At 47.2% G+C, this 18,937-nt stretch overlaps 1 protein-coding gene across 18 annotated transcripts in view; it reads right to left on the reverse strand.

Moving 5' to 3' along the window:
- LOC133468617 (steroid hormone receptor ERR2-like) overlaps nucleotides 1-18,937 on the reverse strand; it is a 105,346-nt gene that overhangs the window by 80,918 nt on the left and 5,491 nt on the right. For 4 of the 18 annotated variants that reach the window (XR_009785537.1, XM_061754722.1, XM_061754733.1 and 1 more), the window contains exons 4-8: nucleotides 18,638-18,705; nucleotides 15,813-15,916; nucleotides 15,231-15,341; nucleotides 14,097-14,229; nucleotides 13,527-13,638 (exon numbers count right to left, since the gene is read on the reverse strand). Coding sequence is in view for 12 of the 18 variants with exons in the window: in XM_061754733.1 (XP_061610717.1) it covers nucleotides 13,527-13,638; nucleotides 14,097-14,229; nucleotides 15,231-15,341; nucleotides 15,813-15,916; nucleotides 18,638-18,705 (528 nt within the window). In the remaining 6 variants the exon portion in view is untranslated. Of the gene's footprint in view, nucleotides 1-9,802; nucleotides 10,544-11,453; nucleotides 11,583-12,657; nucleotides 12,720-13,526; nucleotides 13,639-14,096; nucleotides 15,342-15,608; nucleotides 15,677-15,812; nucleotides 15,917-18,637; nucleotides 18,706-18,937 lie in introns of those variants that run through there. The other 14 variants (XM_061754724.1, XM_061754731.1, XM_061754730.1 and 11 more) reach the window with 12 other exon arrangements.

The raw sequence follows: 18,937 nt of genomic DNA on the forward strand, positions 1-18,937 counted from the left end.
GCAAGAACTTTTAAACGTAGACTTTTTTTTTTTTTTTTTTTTTTTAATGTAAAATGCCACTCACTTCAGAATGTTTTTGTCAAATTTTATGACACAGAAGATTCAATTCAGTTCTAAATGTGAAACTTCAAGTAGGACGATTTGTAGCACACAATTTCAAGTCGCGTACATTTTTGGATGTAAAATCTCGAACGTGAAAATTTAAGACAGACGAGTTGCGCGTGCATTTTCCACACAGAAGTTTGAAAAGCGAAATTCGAAATTTTGAAATGTTCAAAGGATATACACGCTACCTCGAAAGACGCATTTCAAGAACGTAACATTTCCGGATGTTCCGCTCATTCTGGGGAAACTTCAACTTTTGAAGCTGACCTGCAGTCGGAGAATCTCAAGAGAAGTTCCAAATGTCAAAGTCGGATGATTTCTATTAGAAAATCTAAATCTTGGATGTGAACTTTCAACTTCCAGAATTTCAATGCACAAACCAAACCGCAGCAGTCGAGAAACACAGAAAATAATAAAGCGCTTCACATTTGCATTCTTCTGTTTGAACGGATGATAGATTTCATATCCAGGGAGTCAAACGGGACTTTTTTTTTCCTCCCTCGTGTTTATTATCATTCTGCCCGTCCGGCCTCACTCTGCACCGCATACGCTCCTTGCCGGCCGGCCGTTCAAAGAAGGAAAAACAAATACAAGCCACCTTGGCGTGTCAACCAGGACTGCCCCACAACATCCAGAGCCTTGAGGAACTCCGGGCAAACCTCATCCACCCCCGGGGCCCTGCCACCGAGGAGCCTTTTAAACCACCTCGGTGAGCCCGCCTCAGAGAACCCATCAGGTGCCTCAGGAGTCCCACAGACCAAAAAGGCCCGATAGGACTCCTCCTTCAGCTCGACGGCATCCCCCACCGTTGGTGTCCACCAACGGGTTTGAGGATTGCCGCCACGACGGGCACCGACCACCTTACGGCCACAGCTCCGGTCGGCCGCCTCGGCAGTGGAGGCGCGGAACGCGGTCCGCTCGGACTCGAAGTCCGCCCACCTCCCCCGGAACATGAGCACAGTTCTGTCGGAGGTGGGAGTTGAAACTCCTTCTGACGGGGGATTCCGCCGGACGTTCCCAGCAGACCCTCACGATACGTTTGGGCCTGCCACGTCGGACAGGCATCTTCCCCCACCGTCGGAGCCGACTCACCACCAGGTGGCGATCGGTTGACAGCTCCGCCCCTCTCTTCACCCGAGTGTCCAAGACGTGCGGCCGCAAGTCCGACGACACGACCGCAAAGTCGATCATCGAACTGCGACCTCGGGAGTCCGTGTGTGGACACCCTTATGCTTGAACATGGTGTTCGTTATGGACAATCCGTGATGCGCACAGAAGTCCAATAACAGAAGACCGCTCGGGTTCTGATCGGGGGGGGGGGCGCGTTCCTCCCAATCACGCCCTTCCGGGTCTCGCTGTCATTGCCCACGTGAGCATCGAAGTGCCCCAGCAGAACGATGTTCGCGAGAACGTGCCGACCTGTGCGAAGGCTCGACATCCGTTTCCAGCTGGTGGCGCTAATGTCTCATTTCTTTTGGCTTCAAAATTCAAAGTGAGGCTTTTCTTTCCTTAGCACGCGAGTCATGTCGATGAGAATCATACAAATGCACGCGTAACCACAACATCCTGCCTTTGCCATTTGGAGGTAGAAAGAGCAGTAGATTATTTTGGTCATGACTGAACTCGAGTTTCTCTCATTAAAACCATGTGTCTTTAAATGGAAACGCTCGTACAGTATTTCATACAGTTCTGTGTTGTGATGTCACTGTGATCCAATTGGGTCATGGCTTGACCGGATAGAAGAAAGACAACAAAAGTGACACTGACAATCAACAGAAAGCCGCGCCACAGACGGACGGAGGAACACGTTTCCATTTGAGTCATTCCGCTACTTGGACTTTCCTTTCCCAAAGGCGGCGTTGTGTTTTTACTTTCAGCATTCGAACCGGCGACTGCGGGCCACGACAGATCCAAAGCATACCGCATCTTGCGCCGAGCATTTCTGGGGCGCAAATGCCACGCTTTCATTTCTTTGATTAAATGGGAACAAAATAATAATCATGAACAAAAATATTCAATTGTGTCCAGTTGGGGAACGTTCCAGGCCCACCCGCGATGGGTGATACATACTCCCCGATAGAAAGACCATGTCATTTTATTTATATAATATACAGAAATAGGTTAAAAAATAATAATAATAATAATAAATCCACCAATAAGTGACTATGAATGCCAAACTGCGAAATAAAAAGACTCGTTCGCACAGTTCTCCCCCAAAAAGTTTTTGTTCCAAGCTGTTTCATGTCAACTTAGTGTCAAACTAACCCATAAAAACGGAACAGAGTTAAACATTGTATATTTAAACCCCAAACTGTTCAACCAAACCGTTTGATTTTGTCTCATGAAAGCTAGCTAGCTTAATGCTAACCTATAAGGCCAAGAGCCATAGACAGAAACTAGCATAGATGTTACGCTAATTCTAAGCCTTCCAACAACTTCTACTTTGACAATTACAATGAAACCAAACAATAACATTTTCTAGATATCAACATGTAGTAGGCATTGAAAAGAAAAACAAACCAAAACAGACTTCTCAGCATATATTCATCATATTGATGACAATCGGACACGGTATGTGGTCGTCCGCAAAAGGTGGAACAGTGAAAGCGAGCTGAGATGCCGCCATCTTTTCTTGGGGAATTTCCACAGATTAGTTCCTGATTCTGTTGGGAAACAATTTGTGTTTTGCCAAGTTGTTGTTGTTTTGTTTTTTTCTGAGCAAAGCACAATTCTTATTCCTTCAAAATTAAGTGTTTACCCTATTGGAGTCAAGCGTTTCCCCTTCGCCGGACGACTAATTGCCCGTCTCCCAGAGGAGTGCGTGAACATCTGTTATTGCGTTCGACTCGGAATGTTGCAATCCCGCGTACGGGCCACGCCCGCCATCCAAACAACACGCTTCGCTCCCAATCGCTTGCACTTTTACGACCACCGCGCACCAAATATCCGATGAGAAGCCCCGCAGCGTTGGCTGCTAAATCCTCGATTCGAGATTTCAACCGGAAGATTTGAAATTCAACTCTGAATTTTTGAGAGCCAATGAAATCGGATGTCTTCTCCTCGTTCTCGTCAGTACTCGGGCCGCAGCATTTCTGAGAGTCTTTAGCCACAGCAAAGCGAGAACCGGTGAAATATGATCTCGTCTAGTTGTAGTCGGCAGCTGGGCAGAAGCATTTTGGAGATTGCAGTGAAGCCACTACCGGACAAATATGATCTCCACTCCAACTTCCGGCATGTTGGAGAGTTTGGAGACGAATGCAGCGGAGCGAGTACGAGGGGAATCTCATCTCTTTATCGAGTTCTAGTCCGTAGGAGTCGGGTAGAAACGAGGTTTCATCGATGCGTTCCGGTCAAAAACGCGCTGATCTCAAGGGCGACAAAAGCGTGTTCTTACATAACGCCGGCCAATCGCGGCCGTCCAAACGCCACTCGGAGATGACCGCGCCAGACCTGACGGGAAAACGAGCGCTACTTGGCAAAGTCGCTCCTGGCTGCGAAAACGCTGCTGCACATTTATTTCGGGAAATAGTTGGTCCAGGCTTGAACGTAAAACATTTTTTTTTTTTTTTACTACAGTTGCAAGAAACAGGCATACAAGTGGAAAAGAAAGTTAGCCAAATACCATTGTTACAATTTGAAAACAAAAACAAAAACAGACGCAGTGAGTTTTGCAAGTCCTTCCTCTACCAACCCGAAGCACCCAAAAAAATGGGACTTTTTCCACAAGGGAAAAGTTGCCGGGCTCACTGACTACTGAGGGGGAGGAGTCACGTCACTTTGGCTGCACTGACGACTAAAACGAAACAAAAACGGCTCGTATCAGTCATGGAACGCTTTAGCGGTTTTCAAATCATGACTTTTTAAAACCACGGTAGACCTTCAAACCGGTAAGCGGCCCGTGCCGAGATGCGACATCCCGCGTGATGCTGGTTCGGATTTTTTGGACAGTGTAAAACATGAACGTTAACGCTGACAGTCAAGCATCATCGAGCACGGCGCATGTTCTAACAATGGCTTTTTTTTTCATCAGCACAAAAAAGTGCAGGGAATCTGGAGCTCGTTCAGGTATGCCGTCGGTCAGCTGCACATGGCGAAGCCATCAGCCGGCAACGATATCAACAGATGCGGCTCCGCAACACACTTCCTTTGGCTGGAATCGCACCGCGGCGTTAGCTTACAGAGCTTATTCTAAAGGGCATTTATGCAAGTCCTGAAAATGTGATTCATATGCGGCCTCAGGGGTCCACATCACAATACGTGGGAGGCCAACCACTTCATCGCTTTTAGAAATACGCAGATTAACATCACAAATCAACAATCATTGGGAGGTACAAAAGTCAACATGAACCAAAAAAATGAACAAAACGACAAAAAAAAAAACAAAGTTGTGATAAAATCTCAATCAGTACTTTAGAGGCAGACAAAATTCTTGGTACGGGTAATTCCATTTTTTTTTTTTTTTTTTTAAAGTTCATCATCGACAACTTGACAGTTTTGTGAAAACGCAACAGCAGCAAAAGATTAGAATCGAGCATTTCATCCGCCGGGAAAAACGTAACTTGTCACAAACGAGACCGCTCAAATCGGATTAGCGCAACTAGCGCCAAAAGCCAAGATCCAACTGGACCTACGTTCCCAGAACTTCATGTACTTCTCCTGTCAGTCATTAGATATTCAACGGAAGGCTATCGCTAGCAAGAAGCTAGCTAGGGCACGGCACTTTAATCGGGAAACTGAATTGACGAGGGAACTACGAAATTACGGGACTATCATTATTTTAGGAGTGTTAACACTTAAGGCTAAATGCTAAATGCTAAATTTTGCTACTGTGGATTTCTACAAAAATTGATCTGCAAAAGCCTCCAGGCCATGTAAACCTTTATGCTTTACGTTTTTATTTAACAAAGAGTCAAAACGCCCATAAAAATGTCTGGCAGTTACGACGAGGAAAGCCGATCTCCGCGTGTTGCTGATTTGCTAAATGTCCAGTCATTCCGAATATGACGCTAGCACCAAAAGGTTACAAGTCCCTCGAGAGGACTCAACGCTGCATGGCTTTGCGCTCCGCGAAGGGTCGTTACAACTACATTTTACCGACAAAGAATCCAAAAGCGTTGCTTGAGAACACAGCAGCTGGTCCAAAATGGAGAAAAATCATCCGCAGTAGACCTCAAAACGTCGGAGGAAATCCAAAAAGGGATTGAGAAGAATGATAGACTACGAGGCAGCGTCCTTAAAAAGAAAAGAAAAGGAAAAAAACTCCAATCTTGCGTGCGCCACCGTTTGTGGTTTTCAACGCCGTCCGTCCGAGTTTCCGTGGCAACGCCGCTCCTTGCTGCTTTTCCACACCGCAAAAAAAGCGCACGTAAAAGGATCGTTCGCTGTGGGGAGCAAAGGGACGGCGCGGCTAACCGCCGCTACTAGTTGACAGATCGGCGTCGAGCAGGTTGGACGCGAGGGCCCGTCCTGTTCTCGCCATTTGTTACCATGGCGACAGCGGCTCCGTTTCGGACGCATTTGACTTCGGTCCGCGGTGGTTTTCGTTAGCATTTCTTAGGCGGGGCGAGCTAGGACGACAAATATTGTTGCCAGGAGAAGGGGCTCCGCCGCTTCACCACTCGGCTGAGTCAGGCAAAAATAATCCAAATCAAATCAAAGAAAAAGAACGGTATACATTTAAAGATCGCGCATCTGTGTTGTCTGATTTCGCGGTCTGCGTCGCGCCGATCTTTACCCGCTCGTGAAAGGTTTGACAATAAAAAGGATGAGCGTTCCGGCGCGCCGGCCGCTCGACTCGTCAATCCGCAACAATCGGCCGAAATGTCGACACCGCGGCAGGAGGCTCGTCGCGTGTCAGCAGCTCTCGTTTGTCACATCCGACTTCGGCAGTTGATAGGAAAATTGAGACCATATCAAGTCACCTAAACGCCCGATCGACAAATCCGACGTCGGCAGTCGGCAGGTCCGTCGGGCGTCTGTCAGCCTGCCGAGCGTAGCGTGCGGCGTCGGCACGACGGGGCCGTTGGCGGCCCCTCGGTGGGAAGCTTTTACCCGATTCAACGTGTGGAATTGGTGTCGATTGTCCGAGACGTTGACCTCTCCGATTGGCTGTCAGCTAGCGAATCGGCGCTGGAGACGAGAACAGGCAGTGCCGAAAGGAAATCAACGACACAGCGACAGACGGCCCGTGCCGCGGGATTCTGCTGATTTCTGCGCCTAACGACATTTGATTTTGGACGTGGACCAGGGCTACCTGCACGGAAAAGTGTGAAGACAAATTGATCAGCAGGAGTCCGGAGAGCAAACTCTCGCACGAGCTTACAGAGAAACGAGAAAAGAGATATGCTTTGTTTCCATTTTTGATATCACTTTTTTTTTTCTAAATGAGGAACAGTGTCTACTGCCGCCGCTGGTCTGGACGGGTATTACTTCTCACGCATGTACAGAAGCTAAGTTGGACTTGGCGTCACAGTCGACTTGCTGCTTTTGCGGCCTGACGACTGAACGTTGGCTTAGTGCATCAAAAACGTTTGGGAGGGGAAAACTTCACCGGCCGCCGCTGCTCCTCAGTTCTAAACCGTCCCGGCATATGAGAGCACAAAGTTTTGGAGTTCGCGAGAAGCCATTTTCGCACTGCGCGGTCAGCGAAGACGTTTCAGCCCATTTTTCCTTTTTCCATGGGAAGTGCATCATCTACGACGTGATCACGACGTACAAGCTTCATCTTCAAATGCATTCGTCTTTATTCTTTCTTTTCCCCTGACTAAAACCTGCGCATTTAATCTCACGGAACCGGTTGAAATCGGTAGTTGCTAACGCTAGCTCCGGCGTCCGCGTATTATTGCACAATTTTGCAGGTGATCGGGCTCTTCTCCGCACTTCCGTGAGGAAATAGCAAATGTTTACGACGACGACGACGACAAAACTTTTCCACCTGGCAGGCCGAGCAACGCGGCCTCGCTTTCGAAGTCGTCAAAATCTGTTTTCGGAAAAGAGCTTTCGAAGTCGGTGGACGAACTCACGTCGGGAATCGGTGTGCGTTCAGAAGCGCTGAGCTCGGCTGCTTCTCGTGTGTTGACAAGTTCTCCATTTAGAAAACTTTTTTTTTTTATATACATGTTCCAAAAAAAGAGGCTTAGTCCACGGCTAGGATTTGCGTGTTATCTTTTGCAGTCAAAAGCGGCAAAGATCTTTGGACCTTTTGTTGTGCTTGGCGGCACTTGCGGCCCCGGCATCTCCCGTCATGCGCAAAACGGGGCCTGAAATATCGTTTCCCACGCCTCATTCCTCCCCCGGCAGTTGATGACCGCAAGTGTTGACTGCTAATCCTTTCGCGATTGTCCTCTTCCCGCGTTGGGCGGGCGCTCGCTTTCCTCAACGCGGGCAGTTAAGCAACTTTTTGTTTTTCAGAGGTCTGCTCTCATCAGAACATTCAGAGAAATTTGCCGTTTTTCCATCAATTCAAAGCAAATGCTGAGATTTTGAACAATCTAAAACCATTTAAAAAAGAAGAAACTAATCTGAAGATGAAGCGAACACCTCAACGATGCGCTTCCCTCAGAAAATCAGCTCAAAGTGCTGACAAGGCAAAGGGGGGTTGGCTGGGGGTTTTGCCAAAAACTAGAAGACTCCATGCGTGCCAACAAAAGCACCAGAAGCCAATGCATGAAGCATTCATAATGTACATCATAAAAGATATGGATTCCATCACGATCGCTTCGGAGCGACCGGGAAACGGACGCCACGAGGCCCCCGTGGGATCCAACAAAAAGAAAGCTTCATTTCCTCGCAAATCCCATTTGGCAATATCAGTTTTACTGCGGCGAAGCATTTGACGTCGCCGCTGCGTGAACAAACGGAAATCCAGCGGCTGCGAGGATTTAGAGGACGAGTTCACGTTTGGAGCCGCGCGCCACCGCCAAAGTATTCTTTTGCTACTTTGGGGAGAACGTTAACACGGAAGGTCGACGCTCGGAGACCGTCCGACGCCAACCCTCATTTCCGTCGGCGGCAAATCTACAGACGGGAATTTTGTCATTAGCCTTCACGCGCGTAGACGTCCTTGGCAAATAGGAGCGATCATTTGCCACCATTCTACAAAGTGCTCAAGAGAATCGGACAATTTGAAAAAACCAAACTATAAAATAGAACGTTTTGTTCCAGCACGCCCGCGACCCGAGCGAGGATAAGCAGCACAGAAAGCGGACGCATGACTCTCTCGTCGCTGCCAAACAAATCACGCGAGTGACGGCTGCTGCGACAGCTAAAGCGAAAGTTGCCACAACTTGACCCCGTCGTTCTCCCATTGCCCCTTTTCTTTTTTCCCTCTTCTGGGCAGTTTTGGTCGTTTGGACGTTTGCGGAGTTCTCTGGGCCGACGTCAATAAGTTTGCCCCTACCTCAACAGAGGGCGAGCAGCGTAGCCATCTATTTGCCGTTAGCATATTCGTTGGGCATTCCGTGACATTTGAATCCATGTTGTCTGTGTTTTTCCGTGTTCAAAAGTTAGTTGTCAAGTTATTGCAAATAAGCTCCGCCTCCCCACTCGAAAGAGATCGATTCAGCGATGGGAGATTTCGCTCAATGACCGAGAAACATTTTCCTTTTGCGTCGAATAGTTTGACGGTTCCTTCCACGGGGTCTCCAGCGATGAGGTGCTTGGAAGCGCATTTGAATTATATTGAGGATTTGCACAAACGTGTCATTTCTACGTCGTCACGTTCGAGCCTTCGACTGACTCAAGTGTTGTTTTAACATTCACAATTGCCGTGATTACGCATTCCAATTAAAAGGAGAGTCGTTCTTTGCTGAAATCGGTCACGTAACGACAGCCCAATTAGCACTTGGCGCATGCCGGACTCGTTCGACCCGACATCAGCGCCTTAAGCTAATGCTTACTGGATTTCAAGCTAGCGAGCTCAAACAGGTGCTTTATACACAAAACGCTCTTTGAAAAAGATGTCGACATAACGTGACCTTTATATTGGGACTTCTTTTCCTCCTCCGCTTGTCTTCTTTTGTGGAACTGTGCGCCCGAGCGCTTAGCTGAAGAAAGCAACAACATTGGAACTAAAGTCACCTGTCCTGTCCCGTCCCGTCCCGATCGCTCATTCGCTGGCGTCACGGCACTTGCCAAGTGCCAAACATAGCGACTTGACTTTATTTTGTCATTTCAATTCTTTTATGATTTGATATTCGAAAGAAATATTTTTCCCGAGGAGGGTCCGTGTGCACGAGCACTTCATTACTTTGCCAAACGCTGCCCGAGTCGCGCACGACGGAAGGAGCCGTCGTGAATTTATCAAACTGTTTATTGACATTCTATTATTTTCGACCAACAGATTTTGAAAACACTGACTTGAGATACAAGCGTGTGGACGCATCCCATTAAACTGCTCTCTCAAGGCACCGCTGAATCCAAACTTCCGCTCAGTCTCGTTTATTGAAAGTTTTCAGGCTCGCTTTGCTCTCATGCTAAGCTAGGCTACTGCCTGTACTTGCCCTCTTTCTATTAAGGTTAGAAAAAGCAGACTGCGAAGATCAATGAGTGCAACAAAGTATTGACACTAGCCTGAGGCCTTGTCCCCGTCAAATGAGCGTTCAAGCACGGTGCCGTGGCGCCACCGTGTGGCCAAAACGGAAGGCGCCATGAAGTCCTGCAGGGACAATAAAAAAAACAACCCAAAACTGACTCAACGTCTTATTAAAATTACTTTTATGTCCTATTAAAGTCGATATGAGTATTACATAAATATACAGGCATGTGTAAAAATGATTCATGTCACATATTGATCTTGTTGTTGACTTGCAAGACGAGAGAGAGAGGCGGTCGGACAAATGTTATCAGTCAAAGACATTTTGCGTCCTTACAAAATCTACATTTTCAATACCGTTAACATTTTCAAGGCACAATTGATTTACGATTGTCAAAAGTTATTGAACATGTAGCTATAAAGTCGGCACTTTAAAGCGCACGCGCTCCTTGAAGTCTCGGCGCCCTTTGCAATAGGAGTCATTCCAACTGCGTTAAGTGCGAGAGGACTCTGCATCTTTTGCACGATTGTTACAAAATTAAATAATGTACAGGCATTACCACATAACTATTAAGCCTTTTTTTTCTGTCTCCAAAGCGTTCTTTCTGTGTCAATCGACCGCCTGTTGTCGCACTCGAGCGGCTCCGACGACCGGAGACAAATTCCTTGGGTGGTTTTTTTGGACATACTTGCCAAAATCAAGATGATTCTCATTCTGATTCTGAAAAATCACTGCATAATTTTGTTGAAGTTAGAAAATCTGAATTGAACATGAATTCATACATGGGTGGAATAAATAATTGCAATTGTCAGATGTAAACGCTGCTATTTGTGCTCTTTTTAAAACTTTGCTTGTTGGATGATGGCGCGCGTGGACACGCCCCCTCTCGGCCCGTCCGATGGACACTGAAGATAAAAAAAAAATAAACACATCAAAAGGCAGGTTTTCGGGTAGTTCGTCTCAAAAATGCTCAGGACGTGAAGCAAAAGGACTGCATAGAAAAAAGGTCATTCTTTTTAACTCATTTAGATCCTTTTTTTTTTGTTGAATTTTCCACAAGAGATTTCGATTAAAACAGTACAAAAAGTACAAAATAATTGCATTTTTAAAAAAAAACATTTCTCGAATAAACTATTTTCAAAACAAAGAATGAAATACAAAAATATAAAGATACATTGAAATTTGTATCGTTAATGAATAAATATTTGCACTTCAAATTATTTTTTTAACTGATGAAAAATGAAAATCCAGAATTGAATTGAGTAAAATCAATATTTGCTTCATTTTCTCATCAAATGTAGAATGTCTAAGTTTAAAAAAAAATGAAGACTTACATTTAAATGCATTAAACCTTTAATAATAAAAATTTATTTACACAATAATAAATATCCCTATAGGTGTTTTATTGAAAAAAAAAGTACAGCAATAATGGAATTACGTTCATCAAAAACACTTAAAATAGTTTGAAATAATCCCAAAATGGGAAATGATCATTACTCCATAATTAATGATCATTCTGGAATTTCATTGCTCATTTTTGTGCAATTTTCCTCCGAAGCGGCAGTGCGACACATCTGAAAATCTAATTTGGTCAAGATTTCTTTTTCCCAAGTGGAAGAATTCTGCATTGATTGATTTTGACAACGACGCTGGCCGCGGCGCGTTCTGAGATTCGTGTTCAACGCGACGCGCGTCAACGGCGCCACGGAATCACGTCAACCGATCAAGTGCGCGCACAGTCGCTTTAAAGCAAAGTTGCCTAGCAGCAGGTCAAAGGTCAGCGCACGCAAGCGGAGCTCGGCGAGTGGTCGTTACCTTATTGGGTCTGTGGGCGGAGCTACGATTTGATGAGATTTTGTACGTTTACGGAAGCGAAGACGGCGTCTGCGACGTGGAGATTAAGGCCGCGGCGCCGCAGTCTCGTCCCGACGTCGTCATCGCCGCCTAAAATCACAACCGCCCGTCACTCGGCCTTCATTCGCTCGGGTCGCCGCGGCAACTTCGTTCCACGCGAGACGCTTTCAAGCGGCACGCCGTCTTCAAGGAAATTGCACAAGACCAGCAGCAAAACAAAAAAAAACGAGGAGCCAAGCAAACGCAAGCAGATTTTTCTTTCGATTGGCTTGATCATCTCCCAAAGAGGATTTTTTTTTCCATTTTTGAACAGAAGACAAAAACATCAAAAAGACGCAGAAGAAGATCATCAGTTCATCAAAGTGCAGGCAGGCAAATTCAAACACTTCAAACATTCATTCGGAAGTTTTTTTTCCACAGTAGCACTAAATCACGTTCAAAACAAATTCCGTTCCATTCCACATTCCGCTCAAAATTGTCGGAACTCCGCATCTCCATTCAAAATGGCGCCCAAGCCAGGTCCAGTATTTCCATTCGCAGCAATTTCCCTCCAGTCGAAAGCGGGCATTTGCCATCCAAAGCGCATACCGACCTCCGACCCAAACTTTCCTCCTTAAATGGACAAAATCTGCAATCCAAACGCTTTGAAGGCCGCCCGGCGACAGGCCAAACAATTTCAAATCGTTTCTCAATGCAATAAAAAGTGTTTTTGAGCTTACACTTTCAAAAGCACGTATGACGAATCCGAGCAATCCTCATCTGAAAGTCACGATCTCCAATCCAAACGGATTTCAAAAGCACGTCTCCATTTTTTGTTGTTCAGCCAAAATTTCTATTTGAAGGGCGACCGTAGCCGTTTGCCACCGGTACCCGACTCGAATCACTTAATGGAGAGATTAAGATCATCTCCAATGTTCGATTTCTTAACAGGAGGCTCAAAGTTCAGTGAAACTTCAAGAAGGAAGTCTGACGCGTTTTGGTGAACATTTGAAAGCGTGCAAACAGACGAAGGAGGAGGAACACTGACAAATGTGGAGCGCTGGCAAAAATAACCACAATGGGGGGCCGGGAGGGGGGGGGGTGAGACGCACGCACACGCGAGACCTGGACAGGAAGTCCCGAGTCCCACGGCACGTCCGCCTCCGGCTCGGCGTCGGACACTTACTTCTGCTTCCGCGCTGGCCGACGCGTTGGCTTTCTGCCTCCGCAGGTCGGACTTGATGAAGCCTGCCGGTCGTGAAAGACAGCGCACGTGAGCAAAGCGATCGATGGCAGCCCCCCGAGCGACCCCAGCCACCCCAGCGCCGCCGCCGCCCCCTTCGTTACTTTCCCGTCGAGCGAACGCTTACGTTGGTTTGAAAATACACGAGACACCTTTGAAAAGAATTGCTGAAAAGCTGCAAAGACGCAACCGTTGCAATTGCGGCCATAAAGCGCGTTCAACAGTTTGGCGACATTTCAGTTTTGCGGACCTTTTGGGGTGCGGCTAAAAACGGGGCCCAGTCGCCCCTCGCCCACTAATTAAGAACTCCGGCGCCCTCGTCGGCATCAGCGCTTATCCCACAAAATTCAGACATGCGGTTAGCTAGCGAGCTACGCCTACACCCCGAAATTGCGTGTCGTCTTCGGACAGTCTGCCGTCGCGGACGCTTTAGAGCGCCTCGTTGTCAGCCGCGAGTGTGCGCACATCACAGGGGAAAAAGCAAAAACTGGAAAAAAAAAAAAAAAAAAACATTGCACAACTGGAAGGCACAGAAAATCATTAAGCTTAATTTGCACTTGAAGGTCTGCAGCAACTAAGCAGCTCACCGTCCGTGAAAAAGGGTTTTTGTTCCCAAAAACGAGGAGCCAAGCAAACGCAAGCGGATTTTTGATCATCTTCCAAAGAGGATTTTTTTTTTTTCTGTTTGTAAAATATGAAACGCATCTTACATTCCGCTTCGAGTAGCTCGTATGACGCGTCTCTTTTCCCATCTTGCGATAAACTCAAGCGACTCGTTAAGTGACCGTCCTCCCGTCGGGAAAATCGCTCACCCGTCACGACGGCGCCCACCAGCAGGAAGACGCACAGGAAGACGTTTCCGGGCAGCGTGCCGAATTTGTCGATGATCTTGCCCTGGCAGATGGTGAAGACGATGCCGAAGACCTGCGAGCGCACAACGGGAGCGTCAAGGCGCAAACTCGGATACGGCGGCCGAGATGCTTCCGGAAAGGAAGCAAAGTACCCGAGAGTGTCGTGGCCAAACGCCAACGTTCAACAAGTCCAGTGATCAAAGTCCGAATTTCAGGACAATTAAGTTGGAATATCAAGAAAGAAAATATGGTGTCATTTTGCAAACATTTCTGACAAAAGGAACATTTGTTTTGAGGAAAAATAAGTTCTTATACAACAATGAAGTTATGACAACAAAAAAAAACTTAATTTTCAACAATAACGTGCTGTTATTAGCTTCACATTGTCACGAGAAGAATTTGAGGAGGAATAAGTCGCATTTTTACCACAACAAAGTCGGAAGATTATGAGAAGAAAGACGAATGTTGTAATTCGGCAAGAAAAACGGTTGCATTCATAGGAATGTTTGTTTTTTTCAAGGCGCGCGTTACCTGCGCCGAGCAGTTGAGGAGGCCGGAGGACGTCCCCTCCGACTCGGGATACGTCAGCTCCACGGCGTACTCGAAGCCCAGCGGCAGGTAGCCCGTCATGAAGAACCTCAAAAGCACAGGAACGCATCGTCGACTGTTTGCAAGAATCATTGGACTCGCATACGTTAGCATATTGTGATCAATTTTGGGTGCGAAGGGACGGTTGTTTGGACGAACCCGTTCTGTGCCGCGTGCGTCGGCAGTGCGCGAGAACGGAAAGAACAAAACGTTCTCAGCGCGCAAATTCCAGCTGAAACGCGAGCAGAAATGGCCACCATCTCGCCGGCGTGTTTGCGATCTCGTATCGAGTTTGTCGGAGGCGTCTCCGTTCGCAACGTCAGAAGCGCACGACGGCGAGTCTGTGACCGTCGAGCGCACGGGTCAAAGGTCAACGTGCGAGCGAGGGACCGCCGGCACGAGGCGCTTGCCCGCCGGTCACTGGCAGAGAATTTTGCGACGACGCGTCGGAAACAAGGAGCTTCATTTTGACCAAAGTATTGCTTTGCCGCCATCTTGTGGCACCTATAGGCATTCCTAATCCTTTTTTTGGGACTCACAGGGCTTCGCTTTTTCACGAAGCGGGGCTCGGTCCCGATAGCGTGCGAACATCGTATAGGGCTGTACGTATTGTCGTTTGCTCCGTTTGTATGCGCCGTCTGTTAAAAGTAGCAGTTGCTTAAAACCCTCGACAGCATTTTGCATTATAGGTTAGCATTAAGCTAGTGGACTTTCGTTGGACAAAATGAAGTTTGGTTCAATATCCGTACAATGTTTCATTTTGGTTTTGTGTGTCAGTTTTACAGTGGCCTTCAACTGGGAGTGCCAAATAAACTGCTTGAAGCAAGCACGCTGGGCCTCTCATTTGAAGAACTGCGCCAGCGAGAGTGAGAACAGGCGCAAAAGAATACTTGAAAAAGGGCTTTCTGATATTCTAATATTAGATATATCGTTTGTTTTGAATGCGTTGAAAGCGAGCGAGAAGGGTTGAGCTATGTCCCAGATGTTCGTCTATTTGGGGCGGATCCAGAACGTGCGCCGCCCTCCTCGTCAACGTTTTCAGCGTCTGCCGACAAATCGTCCCTTTCACGAGCGTACCCGAGAACTCCGGCGGTGATGAAGACCACCCAAAGGTGCCCGAGGCCGAGCGTGGCGGCGTAGACGATCATGCCCACGAGAGACATGAAGTACACGGCCAGGGTGGTCTGCCTGGAAAATAGCAGAAGAAGGCGGGGCCTCTTTTAGTACCTACAGCAAGTACTTCATTGTGGCGCAAAAAAAATTCCAAGTTCCAATTTTGATCAACATCAGCCCCCCCCCCCCCCCACCCCCCCCAACCCCCACACACACACACACACACACGTGCACAAAAAGTTGTGCGGTCCCGTTGTGTTCGACAACATACTTCGTAAACCGGAAAGTTCACATATTACCAAACCAGAAAAATAGAAACAAACTCTCAGGCTAAATTCGCACCGAATTTCGGAAATAAACAACAGGCGGCGGGCTGCGTGCCAGGTCAAAAGTGAAGCCCCCCTCGCCGCCTGCAGGGGGACAAAAGGTCACACGGGGTCAACATCAAAGCCACACCTGAACAAACAGACGAAGAGCCGTTATTGATGTTCAAACACAAAAACACGCGAGCGTGACTAAAGACGCGCCTCGGTTTCGGACACTCACTTGTAGGTTTTGGTGCGGTCCAGCCACACGCCGCAGATGAGCGAGCCCGCCATGCCGGCGATGACGATGGTCAGGCCGATCCTGCCCGCGTTCACCTCTTCGCCCTGGGAGCGACACGGCACAACGTTTAGCGGCCGTTGGCGACGGGACGCGCAGACGGCGTTTATGGCGGCGGGAGGCACTGATTCTTTGAAAACGTTGAACAACATGCGCATTTTATGATCATTTCCACAAATAATAAGGAATTGGAATCAAATATGGAATGAAACATTTTGCTTTTGCTCTATTTTTCACTGTTGCATCATGTTTTGGTATTCCAGGCGAGGTATTGATTTATTGAAGGAATGTGTATGATAATGCTTCTTATTAGTCTATATCGTTTGAGGAAATACAGTAAGTTAGCGCTGCTCCCGATGGGCCGTTTGCATTCAACGTTCCAGCGCAATAAAGTCAATATTTGAATGTGCAGCTGTTATGCAAGTTATGAAATAACTTTTTGTTTGTGTCCATGACTTCGGACTGGTCGAGCGGATTTTTATGTACTGTACGAGGTCCTCTTCTGGCCTGGCCGTTTTCTTCCTCTTCGTTTGCCGCCCGCACGGATGACGACCAACTCGGCTCCCGAGCGTTCGCGCAGGAAAGGAGGAAGCGAAACGCGGCGAACTTCCCCATCGGCGTCGTTCCGACCTTTGCTCACGCGTCAGTCCGCAAGTGCGCGACTTGACCGCGTGTGCGAGCGCTCACCTCCCGGCACGGAGGAGTCGTGACGACAAAGGCGCATTTCAATCAATCGGGACACATGTTGGACAATCGTGCGCGTCCAAAAAGTTGCGAGATCCATCACAGAAACGCTCGGATGAGTTTGGTGGTTGATTTGCGCTTTCGGGGGACGGAGCCAAGCGACTTTCGCTTTCACTTCCTGTCAGTCTAACGGCCGTTTGCGCCAATATTTGTCCCTCGGGTCGTGGAAAAAGTGTTTGTTGTTTGAAGAGCCCAGCAAATTGTAAATCTGACTCCCCAACTCTATTCAGTGGTAGCTCTACAAGACGAGTGGCCCAACTCAAGTTTTTCACATGGTGAATTTGTTTTACTTTTTGTGTTTTGAGCAGTGCTGGTGGCTGGTCAGTAGAGGGCGCTAGGGTGCCACCCGACCACTGGCAGTGGTTACCGCATTACTTTCCTTGAAGACAACAAACTAAAAACATTGGCAATAACAAAACAAAACAAATTCTAAATCTTTGCATGTCTATTTTTAGACGAGTAGCATAAAAAGGCGGCACGGTAGACGACGGGTTAGAACGTCTGTCTCACAGTTCTGAGGTCCGGGGTTCAAATCCCGGCCCCGCCTGTGTGGAGTTTGCTCGTTCTCCCCGCGCCCGCGTGGCTTTTCTCCGGGCACTCCGCTTTCCTCCCACATCCCAAAAACATGCGTGCGAGGTTAATTGAAGACTCTAAATTGCCCGCAGGTGTGAATGTGAATGTGCCCTGCGATTGGCTGGCAACCAGTCCAGGGTGTGCCCCGCCTCCTGCCCGATGATAGCTGGGATAGGCTCCGGCACGCCCGCGACCCGCGTGAGGAGAAGCGCGACAGAAAATGGAGGGATGCTACAGTGGACCCCCACATATTCACAGTTTGCCACCTGTTACCCATCCACAGAAGTTTTTGTCTCTTTTTTGGGGGGGAGGGACAACCCTCATTTTTAATTTTGTGGAAAATTATTATTGTGGTATATCCTTGCTTATTCGATAATATTTGGGGTTAAAAAATAAATAAATGTAATGGGCATAAATGATTTGCATATTTTCGCAATTTGTGACCGGTCCACTGTTTGCTCGTCATGATGAGTGAAGTTGTTGTCCGATTTGATGATGCACTTTGGGTGTGGGACACACAAATCTTTAGCCGTTTGCCACGCAATCGCTGGGACCAAGCCGGGCCGCAACGTGCCGGCGGCCCGGCGAGGCGATCCTTGTCCCATTCTGGCTCGATCGCAACGCAGGATGCACGCCGCGCTTTGCCGCTGGTGCGTTCCCTGTTCAGTGGCACCTCATTTCCCAAGCTAGTCAAGCTTGTCACAGTCAACTGATAAAATTACAATTTATTTATTTCAACTTTTACGCTACAATATTAAAAGTTTTCTAAACTTGGTTGCTGGCTTGGTGTGGTGATGCTTTATACAGACAAGTGAAGTCGTCGCTCTTGCTTCAAAGAATTACAAAACATGAATGTAAATATGACTACTAAAACGTTGGTAATGTCATTCACTGTGTTGGACGTGCTAGGTGTGAAATCGGCACGTTATATGAAATTGTCGCTTATTAATCGATGCGACAAACCGAGATTCACCGCCTAATCTTTAACCTCTACTCAAAAGCGGTGCTGATCTCAAATCCAAATTGATGCAACGGCGCCACCTAGAGAGCTGTGTTAGTCATTACAGTGGTTTACAAACCTGAATTTCAAGCTGGGCGAGACTCTCTTCAAAGTCTCACCTGCTGAAAAACAGATTGACGAATATATTCGTCGGTGGCAGTTAACGGTTGGAATCCAGTTGATGAACAAAAACGTCTATGGCAGTGAATGACTTAAAGGTACACACATCCAACACAGATACTACAGTACATATTTTGTTATGTTTTATACAATACAATGCTATGCTAAAAACATAACAAAAAATGTGTTAGTTCGAAGAGGGTGGAACCGATTAATTGCATTTCAATTGGGAGAAGTCATTTGATATACAAGTAAACGGAGTTGCAAGCTTAGTCACAGAGCGACTTGAACTCGTAAGTCAAAGTAATAATAAACATGCCGCCAGACTTACCGGGTAGTGCTCGATGATCATGCGGTTCAGCAGGGTGCCAACGGCGTAGAAACAACCCACGTTCAAGCCTGCAAGATGACAACCATAGAAATAAAAATTAAGAAAAATGGGGGGGGGTGAATAAAAAAATACTTCTTGATGTTCAATAGATCCTCAAGGTTTTAGAGTGACATCTTTTTTTTTTCTTGTGAAGCTAACAAACAAATGGAAGCGTGACCTCCTTGCAAAGCATTGGCGTGAACACATTGCAGGCAGCTGTGACTCCGTCAAGGCTTTGACGATTCCCTCTGGATGTTTTTG

Source organism: Phyllopteryx taeniolatus, chromosome 18, assembly GCF_024500385.1.
Source record: "Phyllopteryx taeniolatus isolate TA_2022b chromosome 18, UOR_Ptae_1.2, whole genome shotgun sequence".
Lineage (NCBI taxonomy): Eukaryota > Metazoa > Chordata > Actinopteri > Syngnathiformes > Syngnathidae > Phyllopteryx > Phyllopteryx taeniolatus.